Source organism: Topomyia yanbarensis, chromosome 2, assembly GCF_030247195.1.
Source record: "Topomyia yanbarensis strain Yona2022 chromosome 2, ASM3024719v1, whole genome shotgun sequence".
NCBI classification, from domain to species: Eukaryota; Metazoa; Arthropoda; class Insecta; order Diptera; family Culicidae; genus Topomyia; species Topomyia yanbarensis.
The window spans coordinates 6,797,445-6,818,558 of NC_080671.1; the positions used below are offsets into that span (position 1 = coordinate 6,797,445).

The 21,114-nt window shown below is 35.9% G+C and overlaps 2 protein-coding genes across 10 annotated transcripts in view; one reads left to right on the top strand and one right to left on the bottom strand.

The window, feature by feature from the left end:
* Window positions 1-13,874, bottom strand: part of LOC131681325 (uncharacterized) — a 104,214-nt gene extending 90,340 nt beyond the window's left edge. For 7 of the 9 annotated variants that reach the window (XM_058962075.1, XM_058962077.1, XM_058962076.1 and 4 more), the window contains exon 1: window positions 13,145-13,784. The gene's annotated coding sequence lies outside the window, so the exon portion shown is untranslated. The other 2 variants (XM_058962070.1, XM_058962072.1) reach the window with 2 other exon arrangements.
* A 4,524-nt stretch (window positions 13,875-18,398) lies between these two features.
* LOC131680989 (ribonuclease P protein subunit p30) lies at window positions 18,399-20,088 on the top strand. The gene is made up of 4 exons (XM_058961697.1): window positions 18,399-18,576; window positions 18,745-18,851; window positions 18,918-19,336; window positions 19,395-20,088. Exons 1-4 carry the CDS (start codon window positions 18,486-18,488, stop codon window positions 19,675-19,677), a joined length of 900 nt encoding a protein of 299 aa, XP_058817680.1. The 5' UTR covers window positions 18,399-18,485; the 3' UTR covers window positions 19,678-20,088.
* Window positions 20,089-21,114: the final 1,026 nt, after the last annotated feature.

The following is a 21,114-nucleotide window of genomic DNA, read 5'->3' on the forward strand; positions in this document are numbered from 1 at the left end:
CACATTTTTTTTATCTAATTTCGCACCTGCTAGATTGTAGGGTGATTCAAATTTTGAATTTATTTGACATCGCAATCCGAAGTATTTCACGTTTTTAGGGGAAAAGGGGGTATAAATTATGCCAAATAAGGGAGCTAAATTTTGAAATGACATATTTTTATCGAAGAAACAAAAAAATGATTCAGCTTTGGGATAAATTAAAGACCATTGAATAAACTACAAATTCCGGCATACACAGAACCATCTCGTATTCTTTAAAATTCCGTTTATCAATAGGTCAATTAAGCGTAGTGCGACAGTAGAGTACAGAAAACATTCTTTCTGAATCTATTCGAATGGTATTATAACAAATACTGTCATCCAGGCTTTTGATAAAAAATAATGTTAAAACTTTCTTCCATTATAAAAGACCAAACATGTGATTCCAGGAATAAATTCTAAGAATTCCAAGAATCTAATTAAATTTAAAAAAAAATCGAATATTTTAAAACCAAACAATTAGTTTTCTTATGGTTCAATGAAGCCTGTTCGCATCTTATAAATGGTTGCGAAGTTTCTCATTGGTACTACTTATCAGCATATTTATGTTTATTGGGTACTAATAAATCCAGTCTAACTTTAAGAAATACATGAAAAACAAAACCTGTTTTTGGTAAAATTCGCCTACCGAAGATGGCAACATTAGGTATTTAATGACCGACTATACTTTTGCCGAATCTCTTTCCCTATTTGGCAGATATGTGAAGCAAGCAGGAAGTTTTCGCTGCTGTTCATCTAGAGCATTTTGCGGGCACATAAGTATAAGTGCAATCGCCATGAACCGCTTACGTTATCGAACAAATACAAATCATGTAGAATCACTGGTCGAACGAGGAATATAAATGTGATAGAGAAACTAGTGGATGGATGAATGGATGGCAGGCTGACATAAATGAATATTAACGAGACCATTGATTTGGTAATGTCAATTATTTATATTGCCTTTCTGGTTGATTGGGGAAAAAGGATACTTAGTTTATTAAAAACTATAGAAATTTGGTTAGATTTCCGTTATTTTTTGGAATGAAACGCTTTTTTGGAACGCCATACTCAGGAATTACGAGAGCCTGGGGCTAGTTTAGGGAGTTTTCAATTTATTTCTTTTGAGTAGTTTGTGCAAAATAAAGCGCTTTGCATAAAAGAGCGTATTGTTGGTCACATATCAGAAGCAGTGTTTGTCTTTAAATTTATAGATAGGGTGATGAGCTCATTTTCGCCATGTTTCTATTGAGGAATTCCACGAAGATCCGTCCGAAAATCATTAAAATCGTGACCGACCATCTTAGATTCCAATGAAACTTTGCACGTTTCACCGACATGGAAGATTAAATATTTTCCACAGGTAATAAGATTATTTTGACTCAAGAGCAACTTTTCAAAAGGGCGTAAACGGTTCTACATGTATGAATTTCAAAATTTTTTTGTTCGATTACTATATTTCATACAGCAAAACTATCGAAGAACGAGTTACAGGGAATGAATACTTCTGTCTGAAAAAAAAAATACACTGAAAAAATTTTGTCATTTTTCAAAAAAAAACAAAAATTTATGATAAAAATTTAAATTGCGAAAAAACCCATTTTTTGTAATTTTTTATATTTTGTTACCAAAAACCTAAAGAGAAAAGAAACATTTTGAATGTGATTGCATGATAGAGAAAAAATCGGTAAAAAAGTTTTTCTAACAATAACTTCGTACATGTTTTTAAATTTCATACTAATTGACATACAAAATTGTAATTTTATTACAGAATATAATTCTAAGCACCATTTACAATCAAAAAGCATTTAACAAAAATCTTCCAAAATGCGATAGTTTTTGAGATATTTGAAATTTTGCTACTTCAAAACAATTAATTCGTGTAATTATGCTCTTTTTAAAAGTTATTCGCGTTACCCCATCATAAAATGTGAAAAATTTAATGTTAATCGTTTTAAAGACGTAAAAGCAACTTTTTAAGTGTATTTGGATCATGGAGAAGCTTTCAACAAAAAAGTTTTCCTAACAACAACTTTTGACATATTTTTATAATTCTTACTATTTGCGGTCAAAAATACAATTTTCTTTTTGAATATGATTCTAAACGCCATTCTAAATCGAAATGCTCTTAACAAAAATTTTCTAAAATGTGGCAGTTCTCGAGAGATTTTAACTTTTGTTTTAACAACACAATTATTTTGTTTTATTACGACCTTTTCATAAATTAGTCGCGTTTCTCCATCAACAATAATAGGTTTTTCAAAAGGTCCGTAAACTTTCCTGCAACTTTCTCTTTGACATCTAGGCGATATTGTGAAACATTTAATTTAATTATCCTTCTGCCATGAAAGAAGAGAAACTGGCTTCACCACGAAAAACTTCGTGATATGCCAAATATTCAAAAAAAATCATTTTGGTGGAAGTTTCCAAATACAGCATTTTCTTGAATTCTGAAATTCACACCAGTCTACAACTTAATGCAAAAACATCATTACTTTCAACGAATTTTGGCATGCTTGATTGTCAGCTAAGCACGAGAGAACTGATACGAATCTGTAAACAATAAGAGAAGTTTCACACACAATGTTCTCAGAGGCTATCCGGTCACTTAGAAAAATGCCTATTGAGCGAATATCAATAGTTCAATAGACCAAATGGGGCAAATTGGTTGAATGTCATTAGGTCGAATGGCGTTTGACTGAATGACGTTTCGCCGAATGTCATCTGGGTGTATAAGTCATGAATCCAAATGATTTAAGTCCGAAAGCTATTTGGTTGAAAGCGTTACTGAGATAAATGACCATTCTATTTGAACAAACATAATAAATATTTCAATACGAACATATTAGTACCGGGTGTGAAGAGTGGCAGCACTGCCGAATCTCTCGGAAGTGATTTTGTGTTCCTCCCATAGTTTACAAAATTTTGCAGTGAAATATAGTATATGGGTCATTCCACGCGAAGTGATCAAAAAAAGATGCAAACTTGAAATCGACCTTCACGGATTTGAACAAAATTTGGAGGAATTGTTCATCTAGGGCCATTATATAAAAACCCAAATTTTTGTGTCAATTGAGCCACCCCTCGGGTCATGGGAGCACCCCCCGTTTTGGCAAATTGTCAAAACCCTTGATTTTTTTTTGATCATATCTCCGGTTCTATTGAATCTAGAATCAAACCACAAGATGGCTTTTGAAGAAAATTGTTCAAGGAGACTATAAAAAATATTATTTTTTGCCGACAGTGTTGCCAACTATGCAATTTTTTCAGTTAAATATTAAAAGTTAATTTTTCTCAAAATACGTATATTTTAATTTTGAAAATTTTAATGCCATCGCGTTCCTCAGACATTTTTACATAAAAAACACTTATCATCCCAATATAATATGAGCGCATCCTGAGATATACCGTTTTGAAGGGAAAAACTCCGATTTTCTCATATAAAAATCCATTTTTATTGGCCAAAATTGAGAAAATCTTCAAACTGTCATAAAAATCGACCCTGATCAAAGCAAACCAAATACGTAGTTTTTTATTATTTCTCGTCTACTTCACGAAAAATTATGTTTGAACTCAGAATACTCAAATTGGTTTTTTAGTGTTGTGCGCTTGCGATTTTATATGGGAAATTGCGGTTTTTTCTCTTCAAAACGGTGTATCTCAAGATGCGCTCATATTATATTGAGATGATAAGTGTTTTTTATGTAAAAATGTCTGGGGAACGCGATGGCATTAAAATTTTCAAAATTAAAATATGCGTATTTTGAGAAAAATTAAGTTTCAATATTTAACTGATAAAATTGCATACTTGGCAACACTGTCGGCGAAAAATAATATTTTTTATAGACTCCTTGAACAATTTTCTTCAAAAGCCATCCTGTGGTTTGATTCTAGAGTAAATAGAACCGGAGATATGATCAAAAGAAAATCAAGGGTTTTGACAATTTGCCAAAACGGGGGGTGCTCCCATGACCCGAGGGGTGGTTCAATTGTCACAAAAATTTGGGTTTTTATATATTGGCCCTAGATGAACAATTCCTCTAAATTTTGTTCAAATCCGTGGAGGTCGATTACACGTGCCTTGATCACTTCGCATGGAATGACCCATATTTAATAGGAAATCGAAGTTAATCGCTCGGTAGGTCGTTTCTCCTGTTGTGTTATGTGTTGGTAGGCAAAAATATCGTTGGAATAGTGTAATTTGACGTAGTGATTTTATCGTCACATCACAATTATTTTACTATGTATGTGCGCGACTTGAGCGAGCTACCAAAAAAATGTTTCCACTTAGCATCGACAGCGCCATCTGAACTTGACTAGTTGATGCAACGATTTCACTGATTCCCAGTTAAACTCATTCCGGAACCGGTTCGGATATCTGAATGGAGTCAGTACCCGGTCAAAAAAAATGCGGACGAAGATCGTCAGGCGATTTAAATAGTTTGACGTTTGACTCAACTCGCCTGTGCTAATTGCCCTTAGGAACAAATGCTATTTGCGAATGCGATTTAAAGGCAATTTCAATACTTAGACGACAAATTTTCTGGCGGCTGCAATGGACTTGGTTGTTTTTGCATTTTTCAAACATGGCGGTTAGTGTTATCCACATTATTCATATTATTTATCTTATTAATTCAATAACTGTTTTATTGTTTTATTCATGTTATTTGTTTCATTTGTTTTAATCATTTTATTAAATTGTTAGTTTTTCCCAGTTCATATATTGTTCAGTTTCTTCATTTTATTAATTCGGCTTAGTCAGTTCTTTTTGTTATTGGATGAGAGTTAGTTAGCTTGAAACAATTTAGTTTACTCTCTTAATTTCATAACTTTTCTAATATTGTCTGATTTTCATTTGAGCTAATTTGATTTGTTTTATTAATTTGATTTATATGGATCATTCCATCCATTTTATGAATAACTTTTTTTGCTTCATAATTGTTTTGATTTTTGGTTTGTTTTGTTATTGTTTTTTAATTTATTCAGTTTATTATACGTGTTATACGTGCAGGACTCGAGGCTGTGCTTGTCTCACATATAGTTGCTTGCCAGCTTTGCGTGCGTTTGGCAATTTAATGAATAATACAACAGTTATATATATATATGAGAGGTGTCTCATCCCACTGATGGGTCGATTAAATCGGTTTTATGTATACATGTGTGTATGTGTTTATGTGTGTATATGTACATATAAATGTTCAAAAAATGGTTGCATTATACACGGGAATGTTTTGTAGTGTACACATATAATCTATTAATGTGAAAAACTGATACTTCTGGATAGAAGTCAGATCTTCCTCCAATTACAGCTCCTTGGAGATCTCCAATGGAACAACTTACACAAGTCCAACAGGCAGTGACACCAGACTAGGAGAAACGGAAGAGCTGAGGAAAACACGGAGTCTATCGGTTCTTTTTTATTATTTCCCCTTTTCTTTCTTAAATAAGCAGGGATTCAAAAAATGTGGATGAGAGTTAAAGGAGACATAAATGGGAGATAGGAATGAAGGTAGAAAACTGAAAAAATGGTAAGTTCTAGTACACATGTGTTATGTTATATATACAAATTGAACCATTATAATAAATACGCGTCGATTTCCTGCTTAAATGGAATCGAAAGTTTTACTGTAATGTTACAATCCAATTGATACAAACATTACAGTAAGGCGGGGCTAGTTGATGGAACGATGACCTCGGAACATGTCTGGCACTGTACACGAAATGGGTCATCGGAAAGTCAATTGAGCTAACACCTTCCTAAATCCGTGAACCAAGTTATTTGCATGAATGTTTAAATACATGCAAACATCTTTTTTCTGTAAATCACTACCAGCTAGTGGGAGATAGGAAGGTTAACACACACACGAACATATTAGTACCGGGTGTGATTTTTTGTCTTATTACTGTTGAATTTATTCTTATATTTACAAAAGGTGTGATCTTTAATTCTGTGGAAAACAAAAACAAATCAAAACAAAAACTTACTTTGCCAGAATTATTGAAAAATTTGTGCATAGAATATTCTGAGTTGTATAGTATCCGTCATCCGTCATAATTTCGGAATCGCTTCAATAAGTATTGCAGCATCCGTATTAAATATTGCAACACCCTTCCAAAAAAGATTAGCATCGCCTAGGAAATGGTGAATTCATGATGTTTTATCTCGAAATCCTGATTAGTTACATATTTGATCTCTTCAGTAAAGTGGTTCTTTAGACCAAAGGTTCCGGCAGGTGCAATTTTTAGTTTGGAATGCTGTCACTACATGGTGCTAGTGTACAGTTAAAGTTGTACACTGCAGATCGTTTTATCTCGTTTTTCTAACCTCGTAGAAGGTTGGTGTCTTCAGAAAAATCATTCAAAAGATCATGTCCATGCATATAACATTTTAACTCGGAACTCTGTCAACACGAGGCGCTAGCGTATATGTGATACTACCAATAACATATTATTGGACATGTTGCATCTGGTAATCCTGATTTACCAGAAAATTCGCAGCTTCAGCAAAGTTGTGTAGAGTGTCAAGACCGTGTGCATCTGTTTGATTTGAATTTGGAATCGGATTATCAATTGATCCTGACTTATATTTCTTTGTTTCGACGTGAGTCCGGAATTTTTGGCTTTCCCGAGATTCCCGAATCCCGGAAATTGTGTTTTCTCATTACTGGGATTCGGGAATCCCGGGAAAAGAATTTTTGAATTTATGCCATAAAATTCTTTGGCCGAAAAAATTCTGCAGGCAATATCTCGACTGACAAACACTTGAGAGTGGGTAGTAATTGGTTCGCGGATCAATGGGCGATATATCTTTGAACTTGGTAATATGAAGACATTTTTTTGTGATTTTTTAAGGTAAACCTTGCGCAAATCTTTGCTAAAGAATGTTCATGTTTTCATGTCAAAATCAATCGCCATTTATTACAGCGAAGTATTTCTTCACAGTAGCGTTAGTGTAAACCCAGTAGCTACGTTCAGAATATCTTCGCAATCATAATCGTCATTGCCAAAATTTAGGTTATCCAAAGTTGACCCAAAAAAATCATTCAAAAGAAGTTGATATTGTATAAACTGAGTGACGAGTTATCAAACGATTCAATGCTGTGTAGTCCGTAAAATCGACATCTTCTGACAACTGTTTTAGGACAGATACACATGCAATCAATCAGGTTTGAAAACTTTTAAATTCATTCTTTCCTTTTCAAGGAAACAAGTCATTCTTTGTATTTTTCTCATTCCCCATTGTATTTTTCTTATTCCCAAATTCCCGGAATTTCCCAGGAATTTTTTTTTTTTTTTTTTTGGAAGCTCTAATACCTGCCAATGGACCCGTCGACCTCCAATGCCTCATATAAGCAAATTTTTTAAATATTTTATCCTGGGAATATTTGTTGTATACTGTACATTATGTAGAATTATATGTAAGAGACAGATGTGGTTATAGATTGTGTTAATATCAGTTTTTTTAGAGTTGTACTACTGGGTTTTCGGGAGGGCTCCTCGTCAGAGTTGCTCACTACAATTGCAGACGAGACGGGAAATGTCATCCACTAAAACACCGCTTAAGGCCAATTGCAGCGGGTTGTGATTCTGATTGTGATATTGTGTGTACGGTTCAGATGTGCGAGCGTAGGAACGCGTCGAAATGAGCGTTTATTTATCCGCACTTGAGACCATGTTAATTATGGATTAAAAAGGAACATGGGGAGACTTGACCAAGCGCAGAATTTTATTATTGGTTATGACGTGTTCTATAAGATTGTTAAAAAAAATTCAAAAATGTTTTTATACTTTCGATCCCTTAAGGTACCTTTAAAAGTTTAAAATGAACAATCGTTTCCGTATGGAAAATATTCCGTAAATAATATTGATTTAAATGGTGTAATTTTTTATCAAGCTTTGTATGGACATATCTACTTGACTAATAATTTTAAAGTACTTATATCATATCTTATTCCTTATGAAGTAGTGATATATTTTTACATTAATCGGAACATTGGAAAACTTATTACTAAATTTTGCACGACATTGAACGTAAGAACTAATGTTGGGGAGACTTGACCAAGTGGCAATAAGCTGAAGAAAGATGCAAAATTTCCGATATTTTTACGCTGTAGTACCCAGGGATGCCAAAGGTACTGGTAAACTACATTTTTTCGGTATATTTACATTTGCACAAGCCGTACAGCCCGCTACAGCGACGCATCGCTACAGCTCTTGCCAGAACGGTAGCCAAACCGAGTACATTTTCCCGTAGAGCAGTGGAATATATTTTTGTTTTGCTGCTGTACTCCGACTGCTCGGTGAGAGTGTGGCGTAGTAAAGTTTGTTCTCTCGCTTTGTACACTTTTCTCTGCGTAGTCAAAGGGAGATCCCCGCACATGAAAGCGATGATGCCGGTCGTGGCGTAAACGAATCGCATTTATTGCCGGAGTTTGTGATTGAAAATATTGAATAAATTAAAAATATTAAAAAGTGTAAAATAAGGAAAGAGAAGCTGTACCGCTCGCGTCTGGTGGCTGTACTGGGGGCAGTATTTCTTTGTCATGTTACTGCTTTGCTTACAGACTGCCGTACAGCGCTGGGCGTCCTGCAATAGCAAACGACGGCAGCGTCAAAAGAGAAATGAGAATGTAGGCAGAAAAAATACAGCCGCAGAAAAGGTAGGCATTTTGCATCCTTGGTAGTACCTACTGTTTGTGTTAATCACGTCACACAAATATCCCACCTAAAACATCAGTCTATATCTTTTAGTACTAGTAATCAAAGTTAGCTATAATATGCCCAATTTCGCAACGTGTGAACATGCTATGAACTGACGGAACGATATTCGACCGTGACCGAAAGTTCGCTCAAATGAGTTCGGGGTTGAGGTTTCCAGTATAACCCAAGTTGATGACAGAGTAGAGATAAATGACTTAGTCACCGATTTGAGTTTGACATGCTTGGATCTGCTGGAGTTTGGTTGTTTCAAAGACTCCCGGCTCTAGTCAGTAAAGATTTTGCATTACAAGCAATTGCATTCATGATCATTCACAAATGACGGTACAAAATCAGATGTCTACTCAGTCTCTTATCGGGTGCCTTTGGCCGGGGTTGCATTGCCAAATTACGTCCTCTTCGTCGTAGGTTCATGTTTGATACCACGTTTGTAAATGTATAAGTGCAAAAACGTTCATTTTATCACCAGTGTGTTATCAAGTTTGCGATATCGCGAGCGTGGATGATCGCGAAGCACTGTCAAAGATCATCTGGTATATTTTCATCCTCGAGAGTCCTAACATGCGACACACCCAAGTTTAAAAGTGTCCCGAACCAGGGCTAATTGCCAAACCCAGGGCTCATCCAGAGAGAACTTGGCCCTAAACTCTTTTTGTACATAATTTCGACCATGGTATATGTGGGTTGTTAAGGTCGCCAGGTTAAGTACTAAATCTGATCGTAATGCAGCTTAACTAAAGAGAAAATCGTCGTAGTAAGTTGCTTTGCGATATAATCACTGTAATACAGCTTTAGTGAAAAGCCCCCAGACCACGTCAAGGCACGGTATCATGCCGAGGACCCAACGTACTTAACTTGATCTGCAACAGTAATTTCAGAGTAAAAGAGCTGCAAGCCAAACGAGCTCCGGTTGTAATCCGTCATTGCATGAAAAACTCCATGGATGTTTTATTTAGATAAACTGATAGTCCAACATGAAGACACTATTGCCTATTAACAAATAAGGCTTGATTTGATATCAAAAAGTATGTTAATGCAAATACCGGTTTTCATTACATAATAATCAACGGTGAAACCATATGTCGGAAACCAAGGCTAATTCAGTTTCCTCAACCAGCCATCGGCGACAATGTTCCCCAAAAAGCAGTGATGGCACATAACCTTCAGGACATCCGCAGACACTATGTTTCCATACCTCTACTTATCCCAATAGATGTCGGTTGCTAAGTATTGCGTGTATCCAGTTCATGATATATAAAGGTGCCACATCAAAAGACACGTTGTCAAAAGCACCTTCAGTGTCAAGTTCTAAAGTTAATTGCTTTTTTCGAACAGTTTTTGTTAGACAACATTGTGTAACAGGGTGGTAATAGACTTCTCCGCAGATATGCATGTTGCATTGTATGAAACGGGCAAACACTCAAGTCAATGTCCCGAATGTAGTGGACGATTAAACGTTCCACTGATTTGAGAAGGAAAGAGGGTAGACTGATCGATCCACAGCTCTTAGCATCATCATGGGAAACGCAGCCACCCTTACGAAAGAATACTTTGAATTATTTTTCCGCCATGCTGATGAAATGTATCCTGTTGCAAGACTACACGTAAAATCTGGAACGATTTCTTTTCCCGGAGACTTATACAGAGCATAATTTTCAATCGCCCATTTCATCTATTCGGTTGTCACAATTATACGCTCAAGAATCAGAACTACCCGAGCAATCTAAATTCCAGTAAATTCTTTCATGTATCAATATACAAAAATAAAAAAGTTTCTTCTTTTGCGCTGAAAAATCCCGTAAGTAAAATTTATACTAAGTATTAATACAGAGTTATGAGGCAATGTCTAGTGTCTAAAGAATATTTTTGCAGATTTGGTTAAACAAAAAGAACGAAACAATGTTCCCATTTTGTAGTCTAAAGCACACCATGGGTCTGACAAAAATAGGTCATCACCGTGTGTCATGAACCCGTTAGCAATATATAAACTAAATGAAAATTAACTGAAAATATAAATCGCATTTTAGAATTCTGAAACATCAATTAAAGCCGAAATAGGTACATTTACATATACCGGGCCTGAACATTCACGCTATTTTATTTCAATTTTACTCTTGAATGCATTTGAAATTTTTATAAATTCCCGGATAATCAATTTGATCTGTATATTTGAATCACGTTTTCGGTATACGTTAGTTACGCAATGATAACGTGCTGTGCTGCAAATAACTTAGTTTATTTAGCTTTATCACTTAGGACCATTTAAATCGCCACTCTTGAAATGAAGTGATGGGCTGGAAGTATAGCAACATTTAATGATCGAAAAACGCAAAACTTCAAAAATAAAAGAATTGAAAAAATGCAAATATTCAAGCGGTTAAACATTTACACTTCAAATTAATCGAACATTCAAATTAATTAATAGATTGAAAGATCTAAACCAGCTACTCGCATAAGCTAGCTAATTTGGAAGTTTTTTATGATATGTAGTATAAATTGATAGAATGTAAAAGTCAATAAAACTATAAACTGAAATATGTTTTTTTCTTTTCATAATTTAATACTTCGCTTGCGGTATAAGAATGAGATGAACTCAAAAAATATTAATTTGCCCAAATACAATATTAAGTACAGAACGCCGTCAGTCAGTGAAATTTTCGGTAATTGTTTACTTTAGCTACTTTTCCCCCTCTAAGTGGAAATATGTTTTTTCTTTCATGAATATGCTAGTTTAGTGTTGTAGATTCATAAAAAAGAGGCGGAAAGCGAAAATTTTTAATAATTCATTTATGAGACTAAAAATAAGTTTTACCTACTAACCTTGCACATAGGGTTATTGTACTCCCGAAAGTAAGGTTTTGGCGAAGCTAGTTTAATGCGGCTCCGCCGCATAGCCGAATCCAAGGATCCGAAGCGGCGCAAAGCCGCTGAGGATCCGCTGGACGAGCCTTCCTTGCAATTGTCATCAGCAACTCATGCTGTCCGTCTTCGCTACCGCTCAAACTACACTGAGGAAAAAACACTTAAGAATTTCATAAATCACGACTTATGAACCTGCGCAATTGTGATTTCATTAGACGCTTATGTATTCCACAAGCGGGGGAGTGGGCGTAGCGTATTGGTAAATCGATTGCCTTGTACGCAGCGCACCTGGGTTCGGGTCCCGACCCCGCACATAGGGTTAGAAATTTTTCCTAAGAGATTTTTCTAACCCGAAGAGGCGAATGACCTTAAGGTTAAAACCTCTATAATTGAAATAAAAAAAAAAAAAAAAAAAAAAAAAAAATATTCCACAAGCGAATACATGAATTTCATAAGTTCGCATTATTGAATCCATAGACGAGTCTTAAGATTATTATAAACATTAGTATTGTGAAAATGTCACAAGTTAAAACAAAATTGGTGGAATTAGCTTCAAGTTAGGTGTGTTGCAATTGAACTGAACTAGCTGTTTCAAACGAATGGAAAGTAAATGTGAGTATTTATTTTGTGTTCATTGACTATTGTGTCATATTCTTTGTATATATTTGACAGCACCTAAGCAATATTGTGGCATGACTGAAACTTTTACAATGGATACTTAGACGAACCATAGTGCTTCAGAAACTAAGGGCAAGTAGGTGAACTGGAGACTTGTTTGAAAACGTATGTAAATTATGTTTAATGATTTTAAAAATATATGACCAGAAAAAAGAAATATAAAAGGTGTTCTTATTTACAATCTCTTACCATGATGAATAATATAAGTATAATGGCATGAAAAACATAAGAGCATAGTCAGAATTTCATAAGTATGGTTTATGAAATTCGTAAGTGATCCAATGACCAACTTCCCCTCTAAATCATAAGACACGTTTATGATTTCTATATGGGATCCTTGTGGCGCAAATTCATAAGTAGTTGTTATGGATTTCGATAGCTATTTTATCTCGGTGTAGGGATAGCCCTATGTTTGAGTATACCGGGTAAACGAGTGGATCACAGGTTCGCTTACGTTTCCGATGACGAGTATGAGGACTACGGCTATGCGGCATAGCCACATTAAGCTAGCTTCGCCAAAAACCTTACTTTCGGGAGCACAATAACCCTTACTTTAAAGCTAATTAATGAATTATTAAAAATTTTCGCTTTCCGCCTCTTTTATGAATCTACAACACTAAAATAGCATATTCACGAAAGAAAAACACGTTTTCCACTTACAGAGGGAAAAGTAGCCAAAGTAAACAATTATTACCAAATTTTCCAATATTTCACTAAATTGTGCTATGCAGAAACTTGTATTTTTTACAAAATTTCATCGAAACTTGTTTCTTGTGTACTGCCAATGGAAGACGTATTTTATTGTTTAATAAGTTATATTTTGATTACCAATGTTTCGCTACATTCGTATATTGGTTTAATTACTTACCGGTTCAACGGGAGAATGGCGCAACTGACGTACAAGTACTGTATCTGCAGAACGTTTTATGACAACGCAGAGTACAACAGCACTTATTCTCTTCTATTTTTGTTCATTATCGAATCTAAAGTTTTAAGTCCGTGTCAGACACCATCTTGACAAAACTTCCGTCACCAGCTAATCCTACCACTAACACGAACTTTCATTCATTGAATTTCTTATCTTATGCAAACACTGATCAACCATCGGTCAAAAATATTAGAAAAAAGCTAATAGACTTCACAAGAGTACTTTTTTCATAACATTAACAACGAATAAAAATGTTTTTGCAAGACAAAACTTTGCTAATCAGTTTCTATTTCGTTGTCTTTCCACATCCTTCGCTCTCTTTTCATGTACTTCACTCTGAGAGCAATGGCTATCTTCTTTTTCTATTTTCCACTGAACCCGAAGCCCCAAACGTAGCATTAAAAAAAAGAAAAACTTTTCACCCCATTTTCAAAATCAACTTTATGCCTTTAAAATTGTCCAATTGTAGCTACAAACACCAGCAAAATGATCCACGTTTCATTCTTAACAAATTAACACAATTTTTGACCGGGTTTGAATCGTTTTTCCGACACTACTTAGCGATAAAAGGAGAAAATCTACGCACCATTATAAAACACCTCCATTTTGTTTCACACACATTCTAGTTTTCTTTTAGCCTGATGTCGGCTAGTCTTCATGCAAAGCGGATAAAATCTCACAGCATACTACTCACACACACGCACCCGCACTGATGGCAGACGCACAACCCGTTACTGAAAATGTGACGTTTGACAATCCAAAACCGAGGGGTTCAACCGCCGCACCCTGACGGATCCTGCACTGAAAGGAACGAAGTTTGTTTGTGAATATAATGGGATGGACTTCGGTAAAATAATATTCTACTTTGACTGGAAGGGGGACAAAACGGGCATTGAAAATTTGTCCGAAAAAATAGGTCAATATCTTAAAATACCTCCAACTCTGGGTTAACTTGATAAAGTCCAATTCTGTTTAGTTTTTTGAAAGGTCTTTGTGTGGGGTTGAAAATATAAAATATACTTTTTCGATTTACAATCGATACATTGGAAAGCATTCATATTTTACCTTGTATTTTACCCTGAAATTACAATTTAATAAGCATTAGAACTCTTTGCACAACTTAACTAAGGGTAGGTTTGTATGGATGAAATTTAGAATAAACTTAGGATTATCAGCTTGTGGTACTTTTTGGGTCGTCTTAAAATTCGCCAAATATTACATTTTTTTAGAAACTTCAAATTTTCAGCATTATATTTTTACTCGTAGTTTTTGTTCAACCAATTAAAAATATAAATAAACGAAAAATAAACGATAAAATTTACTTCTTTCTCAGACAACTCTGCACCAATTTGATGCATCATAGCCAAACGTTTGTGGAAAAATCGAATTTGAAAATTGCATCGTGTTGTTGTTTTACAGCTATAAATTCCAAATAATAAGCCATCTGTCAACATTTGGAATGGATCGCTCTTGTGGTTAAATTGAACCATTAGAGTGAAAATAACTATTGATGGGGATTCCATCAATCCGTCAATATATTGAACATGTAAGGACCGCTATTGATTAGCTGTTCTCGGCGGCTGTCATTGTTGGCCACGCCACCAACGTATATCCTGCATCTACTGAAAACCTATAAGTAGCTAAGCTAAACCGAGACATCACATAGAGTTATGGTTGGAGAGACTATGTAATAAACTCGGTAATAAACTGTACTAGCTTATATACTCTTTTTTAACATTATCTATACAATAACACAATAATTTTGAATTGGTCTCCGACCCGAAAGGAGTCTTTGGATTGTTTAGCTAAAAGAACACTGTAAGGCATTTAAGTATATTAGATTATTGGTTTGCCCACAGATAACAGACATTTAGGTTAGAACAAAATTTCCTAAAAACTTGTGTAAACTTTCAAATTGCTAACCGTTGGAAATCCGTGCTGCACTCCGACTGCATTGAATCGATCTCTGCGCGATATATTCAACGGTATTGGCTTATTTATTACTTCAACGAAAATTTTGTTTAACGAAACACGAAGTTTCACTCAAACATGATAAATCTATAATGAAGGTTTTTATTTTGGAAGGTGATTTGAATAATTGACCTAAGAATTTTCAGAACTAAACTAAAGAGTCGCTGGGATTCGACTAGATCGCATTTAGTTAGGCTTCTGCTTGTTGGACCATAGCTCAAGTAAAAACCACCCGAATGTCAAAATCTCAGGACAAGTTTACTATAACAAACCAAGTGACAAGAGTAAATGTAGGCATATCAGGGAGATACATTTACACTACTAAATTACCCTTGAACAGTTTTGTGTCCAACTTTAGTTAGATAGCCAAACTATTCGCAGAGATTTTAGAGTCTACTAGTAGTCGATAAAGGTAACGTTGAAAGCAGAATAAATTGGCTTAACTTGTACGTTACCCACGGCGACTATGTACCACGGCTCGAATCCTTTTATGAGCGCTTCGAACAATATAAATGTTCTTGGGCTATTTTGGAATAAAAATGCTTTTTATTCAATAATTTTGGAAAATGTGTGAAACTTTCCGGGACGTTTAGTCAAGCGAGACGAGTTCTTTAAATCCAAGAATGTCCCGTCTAACCCGGTCAGCGTGGCAAGCAGAAAGTTAGCAAAACTTGAGCAAAGCGAAATTGATGCTGGCAGAGTTTCTGCGAGCATTTTGCGCGATTTGTGTGTGAATTCTTGCAACGAATTCCCTTAAATGCAACAACCGTTTCCGACAGAAGCGGTTAAACCAACCGATGCTGCTCACTTTTATCCAGAATCCAGTCAGAAATGTACGGCCAAGATCTCTGCACGCTTTCTGCCACATCTTTGTCAGATGTTTTGCTCGATTCGTGCTAAATTCTACCAGGTAGGAATTGCCTGGATCTTTGCACAGTTTATGTCCGAGTTATGCCAGGGTTTAGCTCGGTTCCTGTCAAAATTTGCCAGAAAACGCGAGCGAAACCGAGTTCGCCCTAGCTCAACTAACCCGACAGGATACGCGCAGAAATCTGACAGGGCTGCCAAACCAAGACTTGCAGAAATCTAGTAGAGCGGTCTCTGCCAGAAAATTTGCTCACTGGGAATCCGGGACGTGTTGTCGTATTAAGTTTAATTACCCAATTGTTTCGATACAGCCCATACTATTACGGAGTGTTATTGCCGGCGAGCTACGGCGGGTTACCTAGAACAATGTTTCAATAGTCTGCCGTTCGCCGGCATGTATTTTAACCCGTCTAGTCGCCATTTTCTTTACTGCACTGAGATAAAATCTATAGTATATATGACCAGACTTTTATGGTTGTTTTGACTATTTGCCAAAAATTAGGAATGACCATGAGATCGGTAATACTAAACTTCTGTATCGTAAACAATACTAGAAAAATCGATTACCGCTCAACTATAATGTTGGTATTTATGACAATTTGATCCTGGTCACTCCAACAAAATTTATCATCTTAAAAATGATCATGGAATAGTCTGAATCACTATTAAAATAAAGTTAAAATGAAATTATGAGCATCTTCAATATAATCATTGTCATTGTTATAACTACTTTTTGTGTCATTGTTCTCTGCACAATGCATTAATAAGTCCCGAAGACAATGTATAGTTGTTATGAAAACACAAAGGTTGAATTAACTAAATACATCGTTTATTTGGACGAGACCCATGTCGTAAGCACCATTTGCATATAGTGCTTTTCAGCTGACTATACTTTGAATTATTATCAACTGGTTAATTTAGGCGTTCCCAAATGTATTTCTACATGTCGCGGCCATTACAGTGAAAAACCGTATACATAACATACGGGCGTGCTTTAAAGACTTTTCGATTTTTTTTACGATTACAATAATTCGGTCAGGCGATGGCCGTATAAACCGTCGCATAATCGAGTCCTAGCCTGGAAGGGTTCTTAGTGACCAAATAGGAGTTAACACTAGCCTTAAAGGTCTCTACACTAAGAACCGGCTTCTAAGTCTGACGAAACAGAAAGTCACAACGGAATGCAGTACCAGGAGTTTGCTTTACTCATCAGTATTGCACCAGGTGAGTAAATACTAAAATTTGATATGATAATGAACTGTAACGTTCTCAAACCATACATTTTTCGATTTATTTTTTTAGCGTGACTGCAGAAAAATGAAGACTAAAAAGGGCTTTTTTAAGATCATCAGCGAGGATTATTAGATTAGATCGTCGTAAGTTTATCGAAGCTGTCCAATGCTACAATGAACTGTCCTACCGATCTATTGTGGAAGAGGGTGAAAGCAAATACTAATATTCGGCTGGTCAACAAAAATCGCGCATGCTGGCTACTCTTTTCAAAGATGAGCGCTGTCAATATCTTCCTGCGTATTCTATTTTGGAGAAAATGTATTTGGGTCGTATCATTCGTCGATCAGAGCAGCAGGATTTTGAAGCCTTGCTTTAGGCTCACCAGAAGGCAAGCACCATTGATGGTTCTGCCATCCTCGGTCGAGCGGTATTTGGGCACAATCTATTGTCTACCAGTAAATTGCCGCTGTGATTATTATCTAAATTATTATTTTAATAAAAAATATACGGAACGCTTTAATTCACCCTTACCATCCATCTAGTTATATTAACAGGCGTCATTTCCAGAATAACAATATCCTTTCTCAAAATAACTAGTCAACAAATGTCAAAGTCCCAATATTTTAGTTATTACAAACAGGCCTAGGTCACGGTTACTACGCTTATTGTTATACCAAGCAGCCCACTTATAATGGTCATTTTGACAACATAGTGTTCAATTTCACTATTATGATAAAACGTTAGGTCAACATAACTACGCATATTGTTACACTGAACATTCCACTCACAATAGTCATGCTTGCAATAGAATGTTCAATATTACTATTATGGTACAAACCTCGAGTATAGTGAACGTGAGCATGAATATAGTTAAGGTGAGCTAATGCTATAGTCGGTTAAAAACCACTATACTCGCAAAGTCTAATTAACCTCCTCATATGGTAAGTGTTACTATATAATTTTTCTTAGTGTGGGAGATATCGACATAGATTTTTCGGAAAGTATAAGCACAGATTATACATTTTTGGGGATTATATTGTTTTTGGCAGCCCTGTGACAAATTGACAAGTGAAATATCACTTGGATGAGACACAGACAATTTTTTACTGTGTGCAATACTGTTGATCTTGTAAACAAACCAGTCCCGGCATTGCCAATGAGAATAATTAAAAATAATTAATATTTTAGAATTGTTATAATTTGGCAAATAATGAACAAATATTCTGGATTCAGCGATTTGTGTGTGCCGTTCACTAGTTCAGTGAAAGATATGAAGGAAATTCTGAAAGAGCTTCAAGAATGTAAGTATGAAATTCAACGTGTGTTTCAGTCACTAGCGGATAGAGGTTAAAATTTAATAATCAAACGTTTCGATACAGTTAAATAATTTGTAAAATATTCATTATAACAGACAACAAAAATCAATTATTCCAGCTAAGTTCTAATCAAAACCGCCTACGCTTTTCCAGTAGGATACAAAAATGTAGCAATCGAGCAAGTGTACGATCATGTAAATCATCCTGGCGATAAGAAAAACGACCCTATTCCTGTAGCAGCAGATTTGAATATATTCAACGTAATTTCATGATTAAGACTACTTTCCTCCTGGCCACAATTAAAATAATATTACATTCATTTTTAGAAGGACCTCAAAGGGCATCTTCGGTTACTGAACCGACTAACCATTATATACGCCGATAGTAGCGTAACGCTGGTCACGAATCGTTCAGCAAATCTCCGACGGTATAATCTGGTGTCCGTTATACCCACCACGGTAGATGCTTTCCAGCATGCCTGCCAAACGATGCACTGTGACATCGTCTCATACAACTCTGACACCGTGCGGGGTAAGATGAGCCGAAAGTTTTATTTCCTGGCCGTGAGTAGGAACATAATGTTCGAGATTAAGTACGGACCGGCAATCGTTAATTCCAACGACCGAAAAGATGCCATCAATCGAGCTCACCGGTACCACTCATATGGTAAATCGAAAAACGTCATTATCACCAGCGAAGCAAAAAGTCGGTTTCATGTTAGGGGACCCTATGATGTAGCCAATTTGTAAGAACACGGACGCTCATTTATAAAATAGTTACTTGGCACAAACTTATTCTTTCAGGGGTCTTATTTTTGGTCTTAGCGAGGAACAATCGAAGAACGCCATCTTGGGAGCACCTAGAAAGATTCTTATTGCGGCTGAAGCACGAAGACTCGGTAAGGCAGGTCTTACTATTAGTTACCGCAAGAGTGGAGTTGACAGCGACGACTATTCTGATTCGGAGTTGTCGGAAGAAATAGATGATAATGAGGAGGAGGAAGAATCAGGTGACGAAGATGAGCCAATGCCAGATGAAGCCACGGTCGAACCACCAAGGAAGATGGCTAAACATGATAAACTTTGAAGTTTGTTATTCAAATTGTTACTTTATTACACAATTCATTTGCATAGAAGTAGCTGTATCACAGACCCGTAAGCTCTGATTGAAATTTAATAACAGTCAATTAGAGGCTTGGATCTTTCATTTGAAATGATGTTTGTAAAAATCGGTCACGAATTCACTGAGACGTAGGTGTGACAATAACTTGAGAACTTTATAAGTTCTCCAGAGGCATCAATAACCATCAATGGTGTCCAATGTGGTCAAAGCTAGTTTGGTTGGTCATTAGCGATCTATACCCGCAAATCTAAGTAACGTTGCATCTAATATATATGTATTGCATCATTTGGATATCTTGGCGGTGCTAGTTCATATATCTGTATGACCGCACTATTCAACCGTTAACTACAGAACCGGAAGTCAACTTAAAATACAATTGTAGCTTATGTGAGCGTTATACCGTTCGTTTGAAATACGCTTAAAACACATATTTCTCGATCTTGACGAACTGAGTTGAATGGTATATAACACTTGGCCCTCCAGGTCTGTGTTGTAAAGTCGAATTTTGGAGTGATTGTATAGCCTTTTTCATACGAGACATGCAAAAAAGACAATAATTATCGGACGGATGAAAGAAAACGATGTAAAAACCACTGCATAACGAAGGGCCATAAGTTGTTCCAAAAATCAGCCTGCGTTATTCAACGTTTTGTGCAGATTGAGTATACCAAATTCACCACGTCTAGTCTAGTCTATACATACACAGTCAATACATGTAGGGATCCTGGAAAATTGCAAACATTCGCCTACAATTTTTCTTGTCAATATTAATGTTTGTGGTTCATATACTATGTGACACAAACATTGAAGCGGGCAGGCCAACTGTGCAGCGTATAAAATGAAAATGATTCAAAATAATACGGCAATCAAATCATTCATTTAATGAAGAATTTGATCAACGAATCATTTTGAACCTTGAAAAAGGAAGAAACGTGGACAACCGTACACAACCGTTTCAATTTGATAGGGGTTTGATAAATCGTTGGGCGTGACTTGGCTAAGAGGGTCAATGCCACTCCTTTGGTCCTAAGTTCCTGGGATGGGGCAGAGGTTATTAGACCTGCCAAGGTTATAGCTCCTGTACTCGCTCTCTGGAATAATGATAATGAAAATTGTCGAAATCGGTTGATTAGTAATATAAAAACGAAAAAAAAACTCTCAAATAGCTCCAAGAATAGAAAAAAAAAAAATAAAATCCCACGAAAAGGCTTCCATAAAAAACAAGATTTCAATGTTTAGCGCGTGTGTATGAGCGCAGTCAAATACGCGGGGTACAACCTTTTTCAATACTCATGTTATATCTCACAGCCGAGAAAGCAATTAAAAAATGTATCCAGGACTAGTTACTTATACCTCGAGGATACACTAAACCAAAAATGTTTTTTTTCTAGTTGAGTAAAT